This window comes from Eurypyga helias, unplaced genomic scaffold (genome assembly GCF_000690775.1).
Source record: "Eurypyga helias isolate BGI_N326 unplaced genomic scaffold, ASM69077v1 scaffold22939, whole genome shotgun sequence".
Classification (NCBI taxonomy): domain Eukaryota; kingdom Metazoa; phylum Chordata; class Aves; order Eurypygiformes; family Eurypygidae; genus Eurypyga; species Eurypyga helias.
In genome coordinates this window covers 36966-58491 of record NW_010273017.1, presented here as the reverse complement: position 1 = coordinate 58491, position 21526 = coordinate 36966, and the positions used below count along the sequence as shown (strand labels likewise).

Genomic DNA, 21526 nt, shown 5'->3' with positions numbered 1-21526 from the left:
TTTTCTGGCTGAACCCAGCACAGGTGTTATGCAAATTTGTGCAGGTATTCGCTTCTGTGGTCAGCAAGTACTTCTGCTGCGGTTTTCCTTAGCTAATCCAAGAATGCAGCAGTTTCTTTTGCGTCTGTACGAGACTTGTATTTTAGATTCCCTAAGCGCATATCTTTAATTATTAATAATACACATAGGCAGTAGTCCCTTAAACAAAGTTTGCTTTGAGCACGCCAGTGCGTGCTGGGGGCGAGGAGGGGAGGCGGCGCAGTACAACTGGGGCAGCCACTCACTGAACATGGCATCCAGGCGCACAAAGCAGCAGATGAAGCTGTCAAAGTCAATGTTCATGTTCTTGTCGGCGTAGCGCATGGTGATGATGTCGTAGAGCTGGTTGTTCAGCCGAAACCCTGCAGAGGATCAGAAATGGGGCACAGCTGGGCCACGGCCTGGGCAAAGTACTGGTGCTGGCTAGGCCTCGAGCGTGGTTTGGCTGTAGGTGCTTTTGCAGGCCCAGCCGAGGCTCAGGCTGGGCGGTACTGCTGCCGCCACCAAGTGAAATGAAGTAAAGCTCTAAGGAGCTTCCATGTGTCAGACTGCTTTCTTAAAACAGAAGTAAAAACATTTTGAAATGACGATTTGGGAGTGCCAATAGCACGTGAGTTGCCTCACGCTGCAAGTATAAAGAGGGGAGGTCTCCACAAAAGAGCCTGCAGCTTAGCTGAGCCTGGTAAGAGCAAAGCAACAAAAACAGGGCGACAGAAACACAGGAGGAAGTTGGTATGAAAACACAATTACACAACAGTCAAAGAGTAGATAAGGAGGCAACTCCCTGGCGTGGTGTTGGGATTTGGGTACTACTGGTAGTTGGCTAAATGCAAGGTCATGCTTGGCCCACGTGCTGCAAGACTGAGAAATTTTTATCGTAAAATGTATTCTTAGTTTTAAAGTCAGGGCAGGAGGTATTTAAATAATTTTATGGTGTGGGTTTTTTTTTTTTTTTTTTTTTGGGGTTTTTTGGGGCTTTTTTTTTTTTTTTTACACTGACACCTTTCCTGGGGAGAACAGAAACCTGGAAAATAAAAATGACCTGTGTTTCTGCTGCAGCGAGTCCAAATCTAGATGTACTTTTGTCCTTAGCAAAGGATCAAATTGCTGATGTTTTGTAAAGTACGAGATAACCATGTTTCTGTTCTTTAACAAACTGGCAACTGATGTGCCAAAATACTGCTGAAGAAGTGTCACTGAAATAATCCCATCTAGGTTTGCTACAGATTTTCTGATTAAAGAAGTCATCTTGCTCCCTGAGATGGTAAAGACATTTGCTGGGAAAGGCCTGCTGTCCAGAGGGAGAAGCACACGAGTGTGTTTGAGACAAGAAACACGAAAAGCCTCTCTTTGCAGGACGAATTTAATTAACTACAATTTTTTCAAAAATACTTCTCGCTGCACAGGTGGAAGAGGAGACTGAGCCCCCAGTGGCTCAGTGTCTGAGAAACATGAGCAGGACTCAAGAAACATCCATCCAATTGCCTAGGATGCAAATTTGGACACTGACCTGCTCTGCCTCCTTTTCAGTGCCTGTACGCTTGGACTGAAGGTTTTCCACTGTTCTTTGTTACTTACACAAACAGAAAGAATCCACAGCTTAAATGAGAGCCAATGTCTTCAGCCATCCCTGGTTCCCCTGAACAGCAGGACCCTGGGTGGGGGACTCTTACGACAGCAAAGCATCATTCACTGGAAAGTTTAAAGAGCTCAAGAGATCTATTTGGTTGGCAAGACATACAAGGCTTGCCATTTGGGTATTTGAGACGCTGTCGTGGGGGAAATAAAACACTTTTTAATTTCTCTAGGGTCTGTCTTTAAAAGGCAGCACCATGTTCCTGGTCTCACCCTGTGATACATCAACCAAAATTGTGTTTCTTCAGCTCTTGGGCCCTGGACACAGAGGAGGGGGGGGAAGTACCTGCATCTTTGACTGCATTGCGCATCTCGTAGCTGTTAATGGTTCCTGAATGATCCGTGTCGTAATGCTTGAAAATTTTCTGGAAAAAGAGGAGAATAAATACACAAAAGAAAGAAAAGCTTGTACTTCTGTTGAATGCACCCACTGACTGTCTATGGGATGTGTGCCTCGGGCACTTGGAGGCTTTGCCATCTGCCCTATATTGCTGCTGCTGGGCAGCCTGGGTTGTTAGCACAGGGCTCCTCTCAGTCACGGAGTACAATAATTTAGATCCATGCTGTGAGAAGCAAAAAACTCTCCCCTAGAGACTCTCCTTGTTTGACTGGAGTCGATGCTGTTAATCCTCTCTCTTGATTGCCCTAATTAAACTATTTGTGAGGCCTATGCTGAATTCCCCTCCTCCTCCTCCTCCTCCTCCAATTTGCATGCATCCATGCTATTCTCATGGGGGAAAGACCTTTCCTGAGTGCTGGAGCTTCAGATGTTCAGGCTGTTTTCCTTAGGCTGTTAGTAGGATGGGGAGAGACATCACTCTTCAGGAACTAATTTGCAATTTTTTTTAGCTTTTCTTTTCGTTGCAGTGTAAGTAGAGAGACCTGGTTTTCCTATATGAGCTTTTGTGCCGCAGAAGCTGCGAATAACACTGCTGCAGATACCAGCAATACCTGCCAGCTTTTAATCTTGTCCCAGAGATGTCGAAACTCATCAAAGTTTATCTTCCCTGAGCCATCTGTCTGTGATGAAAACATTCAGGTAAAAAACCCACAATATTTTTAAGAGAAAATTAATTAAGTCTGCAACTATTGGTGAAGGGTTGAATGTGAAAGCACGTTCAGGACCTCCTCGGCATTGAGAGCTGGCTGAGCCGTACAGTAGGTTTGTCAGCATTTTGGTTATTGTGCTTAGTACTTTGTTTCAGCACTATTTGTACTTTGTGTAGAAGTAAACATTAGGTACAGGAGAGTGGCTTGCTCCTGGAGCTATTGTACGAGAGCAGGATGTTTTGTGAGCTCTTTCCAAATACCTCCAGACATGAAGCTTACATAAAAATTTTAAGACAACTGAGCTTTATCCTAGAGTGAAGCTCTTTCTGCCTTGCTTAAAAGGAGTTGAGAACTAAGCAAAATGTTGAGTAAAGCCATTTACAAAAATGTGTTTAGGCTCCAACCATTATGGCTCTGGGTTGCAGTTACAGTTTGGTTCTGGTGATGTTTGAATGCGCTTGTGTTCTCTCAGAATCACGTGTTGTGTCGGACAGGAAAACTGAGGGATGTTGTATCAGAGGTAACACCCGTGTGGCGTCCTGTAGTGTGTTCGATGACACTTGTGCCAAGGCAATTCCTGTATGCGTTGCACGTGAAGCACGTAGTGGAATGTGTAACACGTTGTGAACTTAAAGATAGGAGAGAACTACAGCAAGTTGGTTGGCAAGAACTGTAGTTATGTTGAGTTGGTTTAAAATGTTAATTTTTTTTACGTCATGCTCTAGTAGATGAGCTGGCCAGTCGCTGATGCCTTAAGACGGGTATCATGCTGACTTACTCTGCGGTTTTCTGGTTTGGGATATTTTCATCTGCCAGAGATGCTAATGTGTAGATGACTGGAGTTCAGATGTGCCAAGCCAGGAATGCTGTGTTATCTGACTACAGACTAAGATGTACCGTTCTGCTTCCCTGGGTTACTAAGCTCTGTGTGCGTGTAGTGGTGGGAAATACAGCCCAAGTGGACTAGAATGCCCTCAAGCACTCCAGTTTCACCAGAAAAGGATACATCCATTAAAGCAATCATGCTGCGGCAGGATTCCAGTTCAAATCCTTCTGTCCTTAGGTCCTTATCTGAAATAAATGATCCCAGGTGAGAACAAATCATGCAAGCTAGCAAGCACTTCTTCCTCTTCAGCTGTAACTCTACTCCAAGTAGAAGTGAAACCTACTTCCTTCAGCCACTAAGAAATGAGCGGTGGAGAAATCTGAAAAAACTCAAAGTAATGGTATTGCTTGTGATTTAGAGATTACTTCTCTTGACCTGTTATATACAATTAAAACCTCTGGAAAACGTTGAACAAACTTCCAGGTAACTAAGCAAGCCCAAGCTAAAGTTTGCTAAAGAGGGAGAAGGGTTTGCTTCTCCGTTAGATGATTTTTTTTTTTTTTCCTTAAGGGCCTTTGCAGCCTGCTGGAAGTGCAGCAGTATCCTGTGTGGTGCTTCCAATGGGCATTTGCTCATTTCTGCATTATCAGTACTTGGTCACTCGTAGAGAGCATCTCTCTGAAAAGTACGGCATGCTAAAGTCTCAGGTGCAAAGTCCATGGAAGTGTAACTAGGAAACTGAGTTTGAAACCATAAATGGTTTTTAGAGTGCAACTCAGGGCTGGAGGCTTATGTTACAGCACAGGATTCTTTGTTCAGGGTTAGTGAAAAGCATGCTCAAACTCACGTTTTTTTACGACGTTATTGAGAACATTCCTGAGTTCTTCAGCATTGATCTCCATGTCCTGGTGGGAAGTGTGGTGAGAATATCTTTAATTACAACATTTCTTATTAAGCAGATCATTTTATGGCTGCAAATGCTAAAAGTACAAAGTCTTTAGTCACTTTTCAGTATGGCATACACACGCTTCAAACTAGAGAGCATTCTAGCTCACATAAACATTACTCCAAATCTTTCTTGAGGCTGCAGTACGTGGTGGGTCTAAAGTTACTGCGCAGTGCTTATGAAACTACAGCTAGAAGAACGACCAATAATTTCAAGCCACTGTGTAAGCCAAAAAGCAAAATGTGAAAATCTCTGTAACCCATTTGCAGCCTCTTGATTTATGCAGTTCTTCGCTCTGTTTTTACTTTTAACTCCCCTCGTTAAGCATTACTGGAGGGCACTGAAATTCTAACTTGTTTATACATGCTGTGCCAAACAGCACCTTGTAGTAACGAGAGAAGTCAAAGCCTGAATTTAAATAAGGCTCCCTCGTACACAGTGGGAATAGCTTATAGGTATAGATGAGGATAGCTGTATACTTAATTGGGTTTCAATCTCACTTTGCTTAACTTCAGATCTCAAAGGAGGTTTGATGAAAGGGAATTCAAAGGAAATTTTAAGACTTGGTGGTTTGAATCCGTAAAGCCATTGATTTCACAGAATCGCAGAACGGTTTGGATTGGAAGGGACCTTAAAGACCATCTAGTTCCAACCCCCCTGCCATGGGCAGGGACACCTTCCACTAGACCAGGTGCTGTTGTGGCTGGTGTGCTGTGGTTGCTTTGACGGCAGAGACAGGGATCAGTCGCATACTCACATCCCCTGCAATCTGTCGGAAAATATTCCTGAACTGCTTTTCCTCTTCACTCCCCTCATGAGCTTTTGTTGAAGGATGCTGGAAAGAGACAAGCGAAGAAGAGAGACTTCCTTAGCCCAGCGGGGAAGGGCCTGGGCAGCTTGCTAGCCCTCGCACGAGGGAGCCTCTTAGTGAATCTGCAGATCTTTGGAGGAATGGGCTGTCCTCCTGTTCCCTTCCCCTTTTTCTTGGTTAAAGGTGTTCCTTGGCAAAACTGCTGAGTGTTTAACTTCATCCCATTGCTCTCCTTCCTCTTCCTAAATGATTACTTTCACTGACAGGTGTTTATCTTCTTTGGGTTTTATTTTTGTTTGTTTCAAAATACTGCAGAAGAGGCACATCTGCCCTACAGCCACCCTGTAGTCTGTGAACTGAGCAGAGGGACTCGGACTTGAGAGCTCTTTGAATGTCGGGGGGGTCCTTGCTGGAGACAGGTAACACGAGACAGAGGAAAACCATGAAAGCGAAGCTTTCTCAGACATATGCAAAGAGCAAGCCTGAACTCTGAGGCTGGTACTGAAAAAGGAAACTGTATTTTACTCCCACCACCAGCCCCATCCTGGATAGCGATGTGTAATTTGTAACAGGGGGAGGCTGTGGCCATTGTCAGGAGCTCGTGAAGCTCCTCAGGTGTAACTTATGCCTGTGCCCCCTGTAAAGCGGGTACCACCTCAGGGAGCGGAGCAAGAGTGGATTGAACTGCGCTGCTCGTGGGGAAGGGATCTCAATCCTTGTATGAGACGGCAACCAGGAGGTGTTTTCAAGCAACTAAACCCTGCAGCACAGGTGTTAAATAACTGATAGTTTCTGTTTGCTCATGCTCATTAGATCGACATAAACCAGCTGCAAGTTATGCTAAGACTTGATGAAAAGCTGTTAAGTATTGGCCCCATTCCTGTGCTCTCCCCAGCCGATTTTTCACATGAGCCAGACCAAGCCCTGTTTCCCCCTTTGCCACTTGCTGCAGAAACCTTTTTCTCATCTTTGTTTTTTTCACCATCTTTGGTGGCATCTTCATCTGCTGTCAGCTCCTTATTGCTGTTTGCTCTGTCGGAAACAAAGATGATGGGCTAGAAGAAGGAGGAAGAGAGTAAAAGAGAAATGGAAATTACACAAGAGAGAGTGGAAGGGAAAATCTGGAAGGGAAAAAATTTACCACGGCCATTCTGTGGTAAAGCGCATGCAGCAACAGCTTCGGCCCCTGAAAGCGTGACTGGAGAAGCCAGAGCTGGGAATGAAAGAATAAAAAGGTTGAGGAATTTTGGAAGTTACTGCTCTCCTCATGCTAAAACAATCTGAAAAAGTCTTTTTGCAAAATAGTGCAGTCTGTCTTCTAGCTTTCCTTTTCAGAAAGCCGGGAACCATTTATGTGTTTCTCTTTTTTTTTTTTAAGCAAAATAAGCCTCCCAGATGCTCAACTCTCAAAGTGATGAACTCTCCCCTCTCTGTGAAGGACGGTAGTGCTGAAAACAGAGAGACCTGCACAGAAGGGGAGCGTTCGTGCAGGAGCTTGTTAGCTATGCGAAGCGTATGTGCTTTGTATTAATTCTTGAAGCATCCAGCTGGAAGCAGCCACGTGCAATTGTTCTGTTGTACCGCATTCAGAGCAAGGAAAGCTGCTGCAAGGTGCACGTGTGTTACCCGAGGGTATTATTTGCAATCAGCCTGTCTTGAGATTTAAAATGCCTGGTTATATTTCGGGGTCCGGCATGTGTTGTGTAGAACCGAAAGAGACAACCCTGGACTTGGGTGAGCGGAAATTCAGGAAGGAGTATTAGCTGCATTAGGCAATGGAAAGTGCATGTGAGGGCACGTGTCTGGAGAAGGGGGGGCTTTTCAATTGAAAGGGGTGTCAGGGTGCCTGTGGAGGGCAGGAGGGAAGAGCAACCCAGAGGGTCAAGCTGATAAAGCTGAAAAGCTTCTGTTACCCCTTTGCCACCCCCTTGAGTGAGAGGGGGGTATGATGCTAATGCATCAGAACTTAGTGTAGGAAGACAAAATCTCTGCTGCCTGTGAATGAGCTCCTATCCCTTCGCTAACTAGGCCGGTTTCCAGGTGCAGAGAAATCGCGATGCCAAGGAACTCTGCCCCTACTGCGCACGTTGCACATGCTCTTTGCCTTGCCGGCACTCAGCACAGAACACAGGTACCCACCTTGCGCTTTTTCTTCTTCTGCACAAAAAGAGACAAAAATGTTAAAGAAGTGCTTTTAAACAGAATTATAGATTTTACCCAGATTTTGCAGAGTTGACGGTAAAGGTTGTTTTTTTTCTCTTGCTCTTTCTCACATTTATTTTTCCCATTCCTATATTCATACACGTTTCCTCATTTCCTATATTCACACAGTTTTCAGATCTCCAAACATAAAGGAAAATGCACCCAGAAAGAAATTGCATACTGAAGGACAGAAATTGCAGAAACACTAGCAAAAGTGTCCCATCTCAGCAGGGGCTTTGTCTGCTTGAATAAAATCTCTATTGTACCTCTAGCTCTGACTATTCCTTTTCTTTTTCCCAGCCAGTGCAGTGGAGGCTGGAATTCTGTGTCCACAGATCAACATTATCTGAAGTGGCAATTAAATTCCACCAGATCTGGACAGCTATTTTTGTTGTGATAACAGCAAACAAAAGTGGAACACTTCTGAGCTAGGTTTGATGGCATTCTGTTCTGTGCAAAAGCATTTCCTCTGGCTTTTTTACAGCTCATTGTATTGTTCTCTCTAGTATATTCCCATATAGATGTGTAAAACTCCAGAATGAAGAGTTAGAGCTTGTCATGGATGCTAGTTTGAACCATAGTATTAGTAGGATCCCTTTCCAGAAAACATGTACTTCAAAATAAGGTGCTTTTTTTTTTTTCTTCATTAGATGAGGTGCCTGTTTCACAGACACAAACATCTTAGAGCACAGAGTTAGGCCTCCCCAGTAAACAAATGCTCTCAACTGATGAAAGCAAAGGCAGTGCTTAGCATCCAGCTTCTTTATGCCAGGAGCAGACTTCAAATCTGGCAAAAGATTTTGGTCTGTCCAAATTAGAAAGTAGTGTATATAAAGCAAGTGTTAATAAATATCTTGATGGGAAAATGTAGGAATTTATGCTAAAGGAGCTGTCGTGTGGCCACAGATGTTTTTCTGCTGTAGGTTCCCCTAGCTGTGATGCCTTTCCTCTCCCCACTCCTGTTCACGTACAAAAGTGGCCCTGGACAGTACTTACCGAGGGACGCTCTGCCTCGATCATGTTTTCAACCTCCCTAGAAGAAAGCAGAAAGTAAATAAATTAGGAAAGTGACTGTTTCCAATGTTACTTATTTCCGTGGCTGGTTTGTAAGCAGCCACCTGAACTCTGCAAAGAGCCAGGGGTGCGGGCTGGCTTCCAGGCATTACAGCTGCAGGCTCTAGACATAGCCGTCTCCCACATGGAGATGGGCATCCCAAGTACCGCTTCCAGGAGCATTGCTGCCTTGTTTACTCCTCTGAAGAGCCTTGATAACACTGAACTTTGACAGCTGGGAGTAAAGCAGAAGCTGTTTGGCCTAAGGAGAGTGACACTGGCTGCAATTTGCCGAGGTCTGGGAAACTAGTTGAAAAACAGGATAGAAAAGAAATAACTACCTACTTCTTTGTTTCATTCATGACTGAAATTAGAGCTGGTTCAATGACGTATCTGGCCAAAACTTCAGCCAGTGGCATACAGCAATAAAACCCAAACAGGTTCATTGTCATTATTAAAAATGGTTAATGGTGTGTTTACAAAAGATATCCTGCAAGAAGCTAGCTTCTCCAAAGACAATTCAAAGAAGGTTCTTGTTCAATATCAGGGAAGCTTGGAGACATGAGTTTGCAGCATGGAGTTTCTAATGAGGTTAAGAAAATTAAAAGGAGGATGGAGCAAACTGGGCACATGACTAGAGCAGACTAATGAGCTCACCTCCATGTTTATAGCCAGATAAACGGATCTTCAACTTACTCTGAAAGACTTCTTTTCTCTGAGAAGACCCTCAGAATGAATTCTCCCTCCTGGTGGGGTTCATATGTCGATGGGATAATGACGTACTCGCTGGGAGGTAGCCGGAAGCGCTCAGAGATTTCTCGCATGTTTATATAGGTCTTACTTCTAGCTTTGGAGGCATTGTAGAGGAAAAAATCCTTTTGCAAGTGATGCTTAGTACCATGCATCTGCAGAACAAATGGGTTAATTTGTCTTCAAGGAAGTCTTACCCATTCCCCAGGTGGCTTGTCATGCAGGCAGTGCATGGTTGGACAGAAAACACAAATTAAGCAGCTGCTTAGCAAGCAGGGACCTGATGAGGGATGCTAGTTGGAAACAGATATGGAGTCTGTCACCTTTGGGTTGCTACTGGCTGTGTCTAGTTGGCTTCTGAGGGCTGCTCCAGGGCCCACCTGGCTGACTTCTGCTGTGTAGGCACTGTTATCTGACTGCTTTGTTGGATGCTAAGTTGGGTATAACCAAAGCTCAGCGCTTTCCTTGGAGAGTGGCATGGCAAGGAATGGTATATGCAAACTCCTTCATGCAGTGTGGTAAGGTGAAGATGCTTTCAGTGGAAACCTGTCCTTGCCTGGACGAAACGTGAATTCTGTATCTGCTAAAGAAACATGATAATCAAATGTTGCACCGATTCAAAAGTGAAAAGAATTGTGGGCTAGGAACACTTGTAAGCTGTTTGCTGCAGAGCTAACCACATGTAAAATAGTCAGCAAAGGCAACATTCAGACTGTCACCTTCATGTTTTCCAGGTAACACAGCCTTCAGGTGACCCTGTTTGCAAAACTTGTGATGCCAATGATTCAGCTACTGCCGAATAGGCTCAGAAAAACTTAATCTCTGTAGTTTTGCCCAGAGAAGCTGTGGATGCCCCATCCCTGGCAGTGTTCAAGGCCAGGCTGGATGAGGCTTTGAGCAACCTGGTCTAGCGGAAGGTGTCCCTGCCCATGGCAGGGGGGTTGGAACTAGATGATCTTTAGGGTCCCTTCCAACCCAAACCATTCTATGATTCTATGATTTTAATACATTTCTTCAGTGGCTGAAATACCATTTGTTTTTCCAAACAAATTCAGAGACTACAGAGAAAACTCTGTGGCTGCAGGATACGGGCCATTGGCACTATTCACAGGAGGAAATGGGAGTGATTTAGGGTGTTCCCGTGTGGGATGCAATGGCAAAGTGCTCACTGACGCCACTTCCTGCAGTCCAGGCTCGCTGACCACACACGGTGGTGCAGGCCATGGCCAGATGGCATATGAACAGCAAAGGAAGGACTAAGGAAAAAAGGTGCAGGTGAAAACGGGGTGCGGGTGAGAGGGCATTAAAAACTACTCGCCAGCTGTTACTAATGAACACTCAAAGCTGAAAGGTTAGCAGTTCCACTTTTGTTACGTCCCTGAACGCAAACTTGACTGTACAGTTTCCTGCTCACTTACAGACAGGCACAACAGTAACACTAGCGGGGAGCATACACCAAGATGTCAATCTGCCGCCGCTCTGCTCCTACCTCTTTGGGCACCTTAGGGAGAAACAAAGACAAGAAATGGTCAGAGCTGCTAGGTGAGTCCACTTGCTTACAGATCATACAGAAGGGCCTTAACACAGATTTCTGGGGATGCAGCCAGTAGATAAAATGCCTCAAGTTCTATAATTATTCTAAGCAATTTATTTCTTCCTTTCCACATTTCTTGGCATCTGCATGAGATAGATACAGTAAGACCTGAATTAGATCTGTTTGTGCAAGGGACTGAGCTGATTGGCTGAAGTCAATAGCAGGGACAGGTTAATATGCATCTTGGATGTCTGTTTCCTTTCTTACAATATTACGATACTTAAATGTTTAGTTGCAGCAAGGATGAAAGGGAGATTCTATTTATGTTAAAATCTGGCATTAAGTCACCATAAAAGCCTAAAAAGCGTGTTACTCATAGATGAGGTAAACCCTGAGATTACTATGGGCTGAATGGTTACGAAGCCTTGAATTTTATTCCTCTCTTCCAGGTTTCCCCTGAGTTCCTTGCAAAGTAAAAAGTGCAATTCGTGCAGTCAGGCTGAATGATGCAGTGACTCTCTTGGTAAATGCACAGTCAGGATTTGCGACCGTGGCGCTAAGAACAAAGTCTAGAGCTGGTACCTCGTAGATGGCAAAGCCAATGGTGTACAGGTTGGCTCCCAGCTTGCGTTCTTTCCTCCTGTTTTTCTGCATCAGTGCGACGAGGAAGCTGCAGATAACCTGTTCATCCTCAGGATCATCATCTTCCTCCAGGAGCTTCAAGCGATACTGGGGATTGGTCCAAAATGTATCTGTGAAATCCCACCAACAACCCAAAGAAAACATGTAATGTTTTCTAACGATACTCATGATCAAAGAGAACTTAAGTTCCCTGCCTGTGGCTCCTGAGGGAAAGGTAAAACCTGGCCTAATGCATGTTTGGGTTGGTTTTTTTTGTTTTTTTTTTTTTTAAATGTGTTACAGTTTTTGCATAGTTTTAACAAAACTGTACAGCAAAGGAGGATATAAAATGAAGAATTGGCATCTGATAAACTTCCAAAGCACCTAAAGCTATCAGAAGGTGGATTTCCCAAGTGAAATCTGTTAGAGTGAAATTGAGCTCTCTCATGTTACCTGGGGCACTGTGAAGTATTTGAATGATTATCTTTGCCAGGCCTGCCTTTTGGGCTTGCGCGGGACTGTCACAAACCTTGTGACAGAAGATTTCCAGCTACAAAAACCATCATCCACTGAGGAAGTAAGGCTTTTCCTATGGCTGATCACTGATCAGGCTGTGGTATGACTTAGCCTGTGGGGTTTAGCACCGTCCCCATTAAAGCGGCCTTATCTCTCTTAAGACCCGTTGCTCACCTGGGTAGTTGCGGCAACCCCCAGCGGAGCAGCCTCTCACCCAGCGCCCTTCGTTGACTGACACAGTCCAGGTCTGGAGTTTATCAGCTTCCAGAGTATCAGGGGTGAGGTTACAGATCTCAAGTTTTGTGAAGTGCCTCATGAAATCTTCAAATGAGATCCTGGAGGAAGTGAGGGGAAACTGAACCCAAGTGGATTTACATGGTGGGCAGTTGTCTGAAAGGTCCTGGTGAGGTAGAGGAGGATGACCCATGTTACTGCCACTATTAGGGCAAGTTTGAAGTGTGAGTGACATGGTTTCCTAATGCATTTGGCCTGCTGATTGGTCAATTAACACAGACACAGCTCCAAAATAGGGGATGCTGGGCTGAGAGGATGGTATGGAGGAAGGGAGATGGAGAGCTTGTGGAAGTGTGGCATAATTAAGACTGTGCTGGTGGCACTCAATAAACACAGTTGAGAGAATGAGGGGATCACAGAGCAAGGCTTATTGGGAATATCATAGAATCATAGCATGGTTTGGGTTGGAAGGGACCTTAAAGCCCATCTAGTTCCAATCCCCCTGCCATGGGCAGGGACACCTTGCACTAGACCAGGTTGCTCAAAGCCTCATCCAGCCTGGCCTTGAAGACATCCAGGGATGGGGCATCCACAGCTTCTCTGGGCAACCTGTTCCAGTGCTTCACCACCCTCTCCGTGAAGAATTTCTTCCTGATATCCAAATATATGAAGGTGAACAGGGATTATTTCAATGGTTTTAGCAAATTTAAGTAGTGCAGTGTGATTATTTTTTGCTATAATTGAATGTCTCCTAGAGAAACACAGTTTTTTTGACTGATGTTCTCACCAGAACTCCCCATCCTCCACGATCTTGTGCTGCAGGCGGGTTTTCTCTGCTTCGTTAATGAAGTTCCACTCCTCTGACCTTCAAAAGAGTACACAAGTTAGGTTACGATTTGCAATACAGTTTTCATTAAAATTTCTACAGTTTACTGTAAGCCTTGTAGAATGGAAAGTCGAGAGTCATCTTGCAACATCCATATAAGTTTTCCTTTGTGAGCCTTGCAACCATTTGTTGTCAATGCTACCCTCCTCTCCACATGCCCACATAAAGAACAACTGACATACTCCTCTCTGACTTCACTTCAGGCTTCCTCTTAGATGCTCTCAAAAATGTGCTGAATCGTGTTCATTTTCTTTAGCTTGAAGACAACCGTGTTTGCAGACTCTCATTGCTGGAGTAGCTATTGAAATTCTTTTTAGCAAAAGCTAATGAGAAGCTTTATCCAAACTCAATGCTGTACTGACATCTCGCTTCATCTAGTTCTTCCATAACTTAAAAGATTTTCCTACTGTCATATCTTGTTTTGAAAATGGACATTGCTGAACTTTCCAGACAGTAAAATCAGACTGACTGGGGACTCTCTTCATTTCCCTTGATTGAAGCCTCTCTTAACATCTTTTTTAGGAACTTTTTTCACGGCTTCAGCTGAGCACTCAAGTATGATCAACTTCAAAGTGCATGTGTCAAAATGACAGCAAAGACAATTCAGATCTCGTCAGTAAATGTTAGGGTCATGCACAAGCTGCATAAGGGCAAACAAAGCTGAAAGTTGGGGTTTTCTTTTCTTCTTTCAATCACACAAAGCTCCTGTTTTACTCACTTGTCACTCCAAGGTCCGTTCCATTCCACCTGCCCCCAGGGGTTTCTCAGCCTTATCAGACGTATTTTTTCCCCTTTAAATGTTGTCTAAATGAAAAGGAATGCAACAAGAATAGACTGAGAGTAGGTTCAAAAGGAAACATTTTGCCTGTTAAATGGCTGATACTAGTTTCTCCAGTGATGATAGTTCTTTTCTGGGCCATTGCCCAGCCTGACCTGCTTGGGCTGAGCATGGAATGGCTGTAAGACCAGGAGGTGGCTGGCTGTGGCCACATGTGCCCAAGTGGACCATGGTGGAATACCCATTTCCCTAGAAAGCCAAAACTTGGACAGGTTTTAATTTATTTAAATATAAATTTTGTTTCCTTAGCTCAAAATCTGGCTTGGTTTTTTTCTCCTCATAACTTTGACATGCATAGTTCTAGGCCAGTGCAGACCACAGCTGAAGGTAAGGGACTCTACATACCTCTTCCACAGCTGTGACAGAGTAGGCATGACCTTTGACGAGCCCGCAAGACATCCGGGTTTCATACTGCATTGGCACTATGGTCTGTTGGACATAAGATAAAAACTTGTAAGAGTCCTGCCAAGCTCATCTGGCAATACCCAAGGCAGGTATTGCCACCCAGGGCTTTTGGAGGGAGGATGACACCGTTCAGGTGACAGGGGGTTTTGTCTTGTTCTCTTCTTTGCATTTGCCAGAGTGGGCAAACTTAGTACCCACAGAATTAATGTTGGTTAGAAGGAAGGGAGCATGAACTAAAAAAGCAAAAAATAATATCAATTGGAAAGGACATTTTGTGATTTACTTTTTCCCTTTGTGTAGGTTACTACTTTTTGCACTCAGAACATGCTAGTATAGAGCGTGCTTAATAAAAATAGATTTTCTATTAGTAGGACTATTCAGCACTTTCTGGGATAGTATGTTCTCATATGGATCAGTAAGGTTATTACATATTAACTGGAAACATCAGAGCAGATCAACACCTAGGAGAATATTTTCATGTTTACACATGGCTGCAATCTTACCACAATGACATTAAAACACCCTATATAACACACTGTTCCCACTAACTTACTTTTAAAAATAATTCCTGTGGAGATGTACATTTTATTCCATAATCATTAAAATCCTCATGATTGTCTTTTTTTCCAGCTGATATTCAGGAAAAGCATAGCTTTTCTTCAGCAATGTATTGCTCAGGTATAAATATATTTGCTGTCTTGGTAATCAACTGCTAGTGTGCCAGATTGTCCTGCACACACACACACACACACACACACACCCCCGATCTCAGAATGCTGTTCATCTAGAAGATAAAGAATTGAGAGGAAGGCAGCAGATGCACAGAGTCTGCTGTGTACATAGGAGACATCGCCAAGAACAGTGGGAAGGGCAGGCTCCGCTACGTACATGTGAACCAGGTGCAAAACTCCCCCTTCCCCCCTAATATCCGTCACTGAGAGATGACTGCAAGGCCTTGCCAGTAACTCTGCTTTCCCTTCTGGACCCATCTGAGGGCATGAGAAAGGCAGGGCTGGAAACAGAGAATTAGTAAGGTCACACAGATGCATTCTCAGCTTGCACAGGGAGGATCTCATCCAACTATTTCCTGGCCGTCACAATTATTTTCCATTATTTCCCTCTGATCCTGGTGGTTTTCTTTTTTTTTTCCCCTTGCTCATGTAGGCACTTAATGCCTATAACCTCATATCTATTTCCTTTTTTTCTTCATTTCTAGTCATGTTGTTGCTATCATTATTTAGAAGAACCCCCTTCTCTTTTCTGTTTAAGAATACTAACTTCTGCTGATGCCCTGGGCCACTTCTCTAAAGTGCTTCTGAAGTTTGCATTATCTGCCTCTTTCCATCAAGAGCTGTGATTTTTTTGTAATTGTTTCTGGTGATGGCTCAGGAATGTGTAATAACCAGCAGCAAAACGGCTGCAGGGGCAGCAACTATAGAGAGTTTTCCAACCTTCTTTGATCCGAGAGCCACTGGGGAGGAAATTCCCCAAAAAACCTGGGTGACTTGGGCAGCCATGCTTGCAAAACAAAGCAGTCATACTGGGATTTCCTGAAGAATTACACCATTTCAATATTTTAGGAAGGCTAAATATGGGTGTCAAAAGAGGAAAAATCAGCTATTTCTGCTGCAAATGCAGAAGATGGTTTGCGCAACCAAAAGTTTTAGATGATGTAATTGGGGTGGGTTTTGCTTTTTTTCCTCTGTGTAAAGTGAGAGATGTAATTTCATTGTCATGGAAATGCAGCTCCCTAAAGGGCGGGGTATGAGTGTCCTACAGCTTTGGAAGCTTTTAAGTTTCCCAACATGGGATTTTCCTTTAATGGTTTTAACATCCCTTTCTCTATTTTGCTAGATACTTAGGTCTGCTGGAGTTTATCACGCATGTAGAACTGGACATGTTTTTCACTTACCTTGTTACACATTTAAAATGCGTAAAGGCAGGAATCTGAAAGGAGCATCCCTGGAGCAGACTCCCCTCCATTGGTGGGCAGAGCGCCATAGCACTCTCTGTCTCCAAATAAGTTGACCAAGAGCTTTAGTGCCTGGAGTGAGAGCTGTGCAGGGCTTGCTTTTTCTTTCCTTGACACCTCCTCCACACTTGGGGATCTTGTGCCATTCTCCTAATTTAATTTTCTTGCTCTCTTCATCTTTGCTAGCAAGGGACTTTATAAAATCCACTAATCATGTCCAGTTCCCAAATACAATAATCAGTGTGCCACTTCGACGTATTTGATGTGATTTTTGCTTTCTGTTTCTACTCTACCAAAAGGAAAGCTCTGGAAATGGTAAACCTTTGCCACAAGCCAACAGTCCTTTGCCTCAGTATCAGCAAAGCCCTCTAGTGTCAGTCATTGTGTTTGAAAGTACAGAAATCCTTTAATACATATGTCAAACAGCATCCACAAGAACAGGTCTTCAGTGTTGGGATAACTCTGTGAAGCCAAATAAGGATTTAAAAGCACAGATTATATGTTTCTTTAACTCTTCTGTCTGCAAATAAAAGCCCTGTGAAGTCAACCGCTTCTGGAGACGTACGAACCCAGGCTGGCCTTTCGTCTGTCCCCTGGTAGTCAACAATGGGGTGAGCCATCTGCGCGTTTTCTAGGTTCTTCACCATTCGAGCAATCAGTTCCCCAATGTCGCTCCGAGGAGCTGATCCATAGGAAAAGCCTAGGTTATCCTGGTACAGAGAATGGGAGAAAAGTATCATGCAGAAAGATGAGGCAGGAAGAGAACCGATACAAGAAAGATGAGGGGTAAAAGATAGCCTAGGTAACATCTCTCAATACATGCAAGATGGTCCATACCTATCTCCAGTGGTTGGTTCTTCTGCCTTCGCTACAACTTCAGACTTCATAATGGTTATTGAATCTGGTTTTTACTTTAACTTTTAAATTAACCACAGTAAATGAAGACAAAGTAAGACTATGTTGTCAACTGAAGGATTGAATTCCCAAGCATTTGCACACGTGCCATCTTTGACATGAAGATTTGTTGTCTTAATAGAGTTGCGGCACCCCCCTACTAACCTCCTTTTATCGGGCAAGGGCACTGAGGGTGGAGGGTGCCGGTTTTGCTGATCGCACCCCTTCTCCCACCTCCATGTTCTGCTTTGGTTCGTTCCCCTTTGGGCACTCGCTGTTTGCTAATGGATGGTGGCTAGTGGAGGTTACACTGTCTCCTAGAAATGGTTGTTTGCCATGTGGACTAAACCAAGCAATTCCAAAAGGTGGCATATATTTTGATTAAGGCTGGAGAAGTCCCTCTCCTCTGCCATTTCTTATGGCTCATCTGCAAAGTTCATATGAACTCACATCAATGGAGCTGGCCATGAGGGATCCTCTGTCAATCGCATGTTTCATGATTTTATAGGTATCTTTAGGTGCATCCCTTATCTCGTAGAACTCTGTGACTCCTCCGGTGAAGTCCTCCATGGCTTCGGTGGTGTTGCCTCCTTTCAAAGCTTCATATGACCCATGGAGTCTTGGAAAGAGAAAAGAAAAATAAGGTTCTCTTTTGCACAGATAAAGATACCTACCTAAATATACATATTTTATACATGATATTATTTCTCTTGTGTGTGTATGTGTATAAACGAAGATATGTAAACACACATACTAAAAAAACCCACAAACCATCTGTTTGGTAACCCTCAAGTTAAAAGTTGTAAAACATGCCACCTGCACACATCAAATGAGAAAAAGATGTTGAGAATCAAATGTAGGCCTCTGAATGGGTAGCAAAACCCCCTAGGAAAATATATTTTACCCCATCCCCAATTCTGAGGCATGAAAACCTATGGGAAAAGGCACTGGGTATGTTCAGAGCCTCTCCACGCACTCATTACAGGTCCTGTACCCAGTGATTTAACCACCTCCCCAGTCAAAGCCCCGTCAGGGAGCGCAGCACAGTCCAGTGGGTCGCTTTACTTTGCATAGGCCTTTTCCAGGAGGGCGCTCCAGAACTCGTTGCGCTGGGAGGACTTGGTGAAGACCAGCTGGTTGTTGTACGTGGGTAAGCAGTCATCAATGACGACGTCCACCCAGTCTCCATAGCGCCAGAACTGGACAAACAGAAAATAGCCCCTGGGTTGAGTTGGTGCAAGGAGGGGGAGCCTGGTTGAGAAGCCAGGCTGAGGGAGAAGAAATGTGGAAATTAACTGCTTGGTGATGTGGCAAAAAGCGTTGGCGGTTGGGAGGGAGGCAGCTGGGCTGCATTCCCCCAGACAGCGCGTGTGGGACAGTGAGAAGTCCCTTAGGAGAGCCAAGGGAAATATGGAAAGCAGTCAATCTTTTCTGTATAAGCAGTTCTTCAATAACTTGTTTTTGACAGACCAGCTGCTTGTGGGCCTAAAAATAGAGGCTCTTGCCAACCAGCAGCATGTCTGTGCTGGCTGCAGCACCACATCTGAGCAGCCAGGCAGGACGGGGCACCTGTTGCTATCCCTTAGGCGCAGGACACAGCGATCTGCAAATGCTTCTTTGGTGGGTTAATGCTCCCTAATTGCCTGTACAGGCCAGTCCCTCTGTGACTGCCCTGTGGGAAGTGGTTAGGGTGAGGCAATTCAATCCCTCTTCCTTCCCTGCTGTTGGTCACACTTCCAAAGGGGGGAGAAGCGAGAGGGAAGAGCATGCCCGAGAGCTGAGCCTTCTCTCTGGGGTAGAGTTACATCTGCCTCCTGCTAGATGAAGGGACTCACCTGGAAGTGAAAGATGCCAGCATAGTTTTGGATAAAGGACTGGTCATGAGGTATGACTCTACAGAGTAGTTTTTTATTCAGTGTCAGGCAAGCAATGGCAGCCAGGAACCAGCAGTCACCTACAAACAAGCAGAAGCAGCAGACAAAATGAAGGGATGGAGCAACTAGAATCAAAGGGAAAACCTGAGATACTGCCCCGTGACACATGAATTCTCAACGGAGCATGCCATCGCCTTTCAGGAGAGGGCTCTTCTCCATGTGTTCTGCAGCACTTTAGCACTTTATTTAGTGTGGTCTGGAAATGCTTATTGGCATCGCCTATATATATTAGGTACATGCCTATAAATAGATGATGTTCCCTGTAATTTAGAGAAAGCCTAAAATCTGATGAGCACTGCTACCTCTGTTAAGATTTCCCCGTCTCAGGTGAATGCCCATCTGAATTCCTGTGTTAGTTCTCCTTCCAAGCTTAGGACAGAGGCTAGCAAAGAGATTACTCTCTCCCAGCGTGAGCTCTGTACAGTTGACTCTCTACAGTCTCTCCTTTTCTGCTCTCATAATAACTCGCTGTCCTAATCATCGCTCTGTGGGCCTCTTTCCTGCTTCATTGCTCCGACGTGTTTTCCTCTTTCTGAATCATTGTCTGCACTGTTGTAAACACTGTCCCCTCTAGTGCTTTTCAGTTCCTCCTTCAGCTGCTTGCACAAGTTTGCTGCCTCTGTGGGAGCTCTGGGAAAGTGACTTTCTGCTGTAGTACTTCTGTGTTCAGCGAAGGAGGCCTCAACCCTTAATTAAAACCTCCTAGCTGATACTGTAAGAGAGATCGTAGGATAAGCTTGCCCGAGCAGTGTGAATTAGTGGGGTAAGAGAATTATATGAGGTAGTGAAAACCTGATTGCAAGGAGTTATAAAAGAAATTTATGAAATTGGTGGAGTGATAAAACATATAGAAATACCTATATGTGTGTATTTTGGAAAGCCAACTCTATACATACAGCAGTACATTCTAAGTTACCCACTTCCCCTTAGGAAGGATGTGGGGTCCACTGTGAACAGGAGTTTTCTAAACTATCCAGTGTTCAGCAAAAGTCAAAAAGGTAAACAGTGCTATGTGTAGATAGGGGAAGGGATGGAAGACAAAAGAGAGAACAAATTATGCCTGTAAATTCATATGCATCCACCCCTTGGCAACTGCGAAGTTCTGCTCACCTCAAAAAGAAAGGCAGTTTTAAATAAATGGGGAAAAAAAAAAAGAGTGCTGGAAAGGTGATAAGAACAGTCACAAGCACAGAACAACACTTAAATGAAAAGATTAACATGTATTAGGATGTATTAGCTTAGGAAGAAGATCACAGAAGTTATAAACCCATGGAAGACACGGGAAAGCTGAGTGGGGAATGACTTCACAAAGCAGTGCAGTCAGTGTCACTTGGACTACTGTTGCAGAGGGATCAGTTGTACCTAAGTAGTGTCTCTATATATCAAAGTGTCTTTGAGCATCTGAGCTTAAGGTTTCCAGGGGGTTGTCCTTAAGTACAAGGCACACTTAGCTGGAGGCCTTCAGAAGCTCCTGTATGGAAATAACAGGACTAAATACCTAGAGAATATCAGCTGTAGCTGATTAGATTTTTCTCTCAGTCAAATAACTCCTCCTCTTTATCTCTTATTCTCAACTAATTTTGTCCCTCCTCAAAGCCTAAAACAAAGGCCAAATGGTGCTTTGTAACACACTCACGGTATTTGTTCATTTAAAGCAAAACACCCTGCAAAGCATCTTTTGCTTAATGATCTTCCCTAGATTGCTACTGGGCAGACCCCAGTGATATGCTACGGAGAGAAGGAATCAGCAGATGTGCTATACTGAGACGGAGGATTTTAAATATCACCCTGGAAGCAGAAGAAAATTAAGTGATGCAGACTTCAAAAAGTGCAGAGATGAAGTAAGAATTTCATACCTAATTCTCCTTGGCAGATATCTGTTCTGTTGGCTCCACCGATAATAAACCGTGGATTCTCACAGATTTCCTGCAAAATACAAGCAGACAGATGAGCAGGAAAAGCATGCATTATGGTGCCTGCTTGCCACAGAAATAAAGGCTGGTTTAGGACAATGTTTTCTGGTAGGATAGTTTGTGGATATCAAAATCTCTTGCAGAGTTTTCAGCTGCAGAGTTTCACTACGAAAATGTTTGGGAATCTGGATGTTCCAGACTTAAGACAGAGTTGTCTCCATGTATCTACAGGGTCTAATAGCTAACCTGAGGGTCTCCCTGCGTATGGGGTTCAAACACGTTAAAATGAGAAGAATAGGGAAAAATATTTCTACAGAAAAATGGAAAAAAAACCAAACCAAAACAACAAAAACACTGGAAGAAAAAGGAGAACAGGTAGCTGGAAAGAGCATCAGGGAACCAGATTAAATTCTGTACAAATGACCGTAGGTTTAAGGTGTCCAATTTGCAGTAATTAACATGCTGGG

At 44.0% G+C, this 21526-nt stretch overlaps 1 protein-coding gene across 1 annotated transcript in view; it reads right to left on the bottom strand.

Moving 5' to 3' along the window:
- Nucleotides 1-284: 284 nt before the first annotated feature.
- Nucleotides 285-21526, bottom strand: part of CAPN3 (calpain 3, (p94)) — a gene marked incomplete at its 3' end in the record, with an annotated part of 27851 nt that continues 6609 nt past the window's right edge. The window contains exons 2-22 of the mRNA XM_010159339.1: nucleotides 21003-21072; nucleotides 19048-19166; nucleotides 18278-18411; nucleotides 17663-17831; nucleotides 16888-17028; nucleotides 14287-14370; nucleotides 13822-13907; nucleotides 13005-13082; nucleotides 12158-12318; nucleotides 11429-11598; nucleotides 10802-10813; nucleotides 9259-9467; nucleotides 8506-8542; nucleotides 7447-7464; nucleotides 6264-6362; nucleotides 5254-5331; nucleotides 4398-4455; nucleotides 3731-3795; nucleotides 2626-2694; nucleotides 1961-2039; nucleotides 285-401 (exon numbers count right to left, since the gene is read on the bottom strand). Coding sequence (XP_010157641.1) covers nucleotides 285-401; nucleotides 1961-2039; nucleotides 2626-2694; nucleotides 3731-3795; nucleotides 4398-4455; nucleotides 5254-5331; nucleotides 6264-6362; nucleotides 7447-7464; nucleotides 8506-8542; nucleotides 9259-9467; nucleotides 10802-10813; nucleotides 11429-11598; nucleotides 12158-12318; nucleotides 13005-13082; nucleotides 13822-13907; nucleotides 14287-14370; nucleotides 16888-17028; nucleotides 17663-17831; nucleotides 18278-18411; nucleotides 19048-19166; nucleotides 21003-21072 — 2053 coding nt within the window. The remainder of the gene's footprint in view (nucleotides 402-1960; nucleotides 2040-2625; nucleotides 2695-3730; nucleotides 3796-4397; nucleotides 4456-5253; nucleotides 5332-6263; nucleotides 6363-7446; nucleotides 7465-8505; nucleotides 8543-9258; nucleotides 9468-10801; nucleotides 10814-11428; nucleotides 11599-12157; nucleotides 12319-13004; nucleotides 13083-13821; nucleotides 13908-14286; nucleotides 14371-16887; nucleotides 17029-17662; nucleotides 17832-18277; nucleotides 18412-19047; nucleotides 19167-21002; nucleotides 21073-21526) is intronic.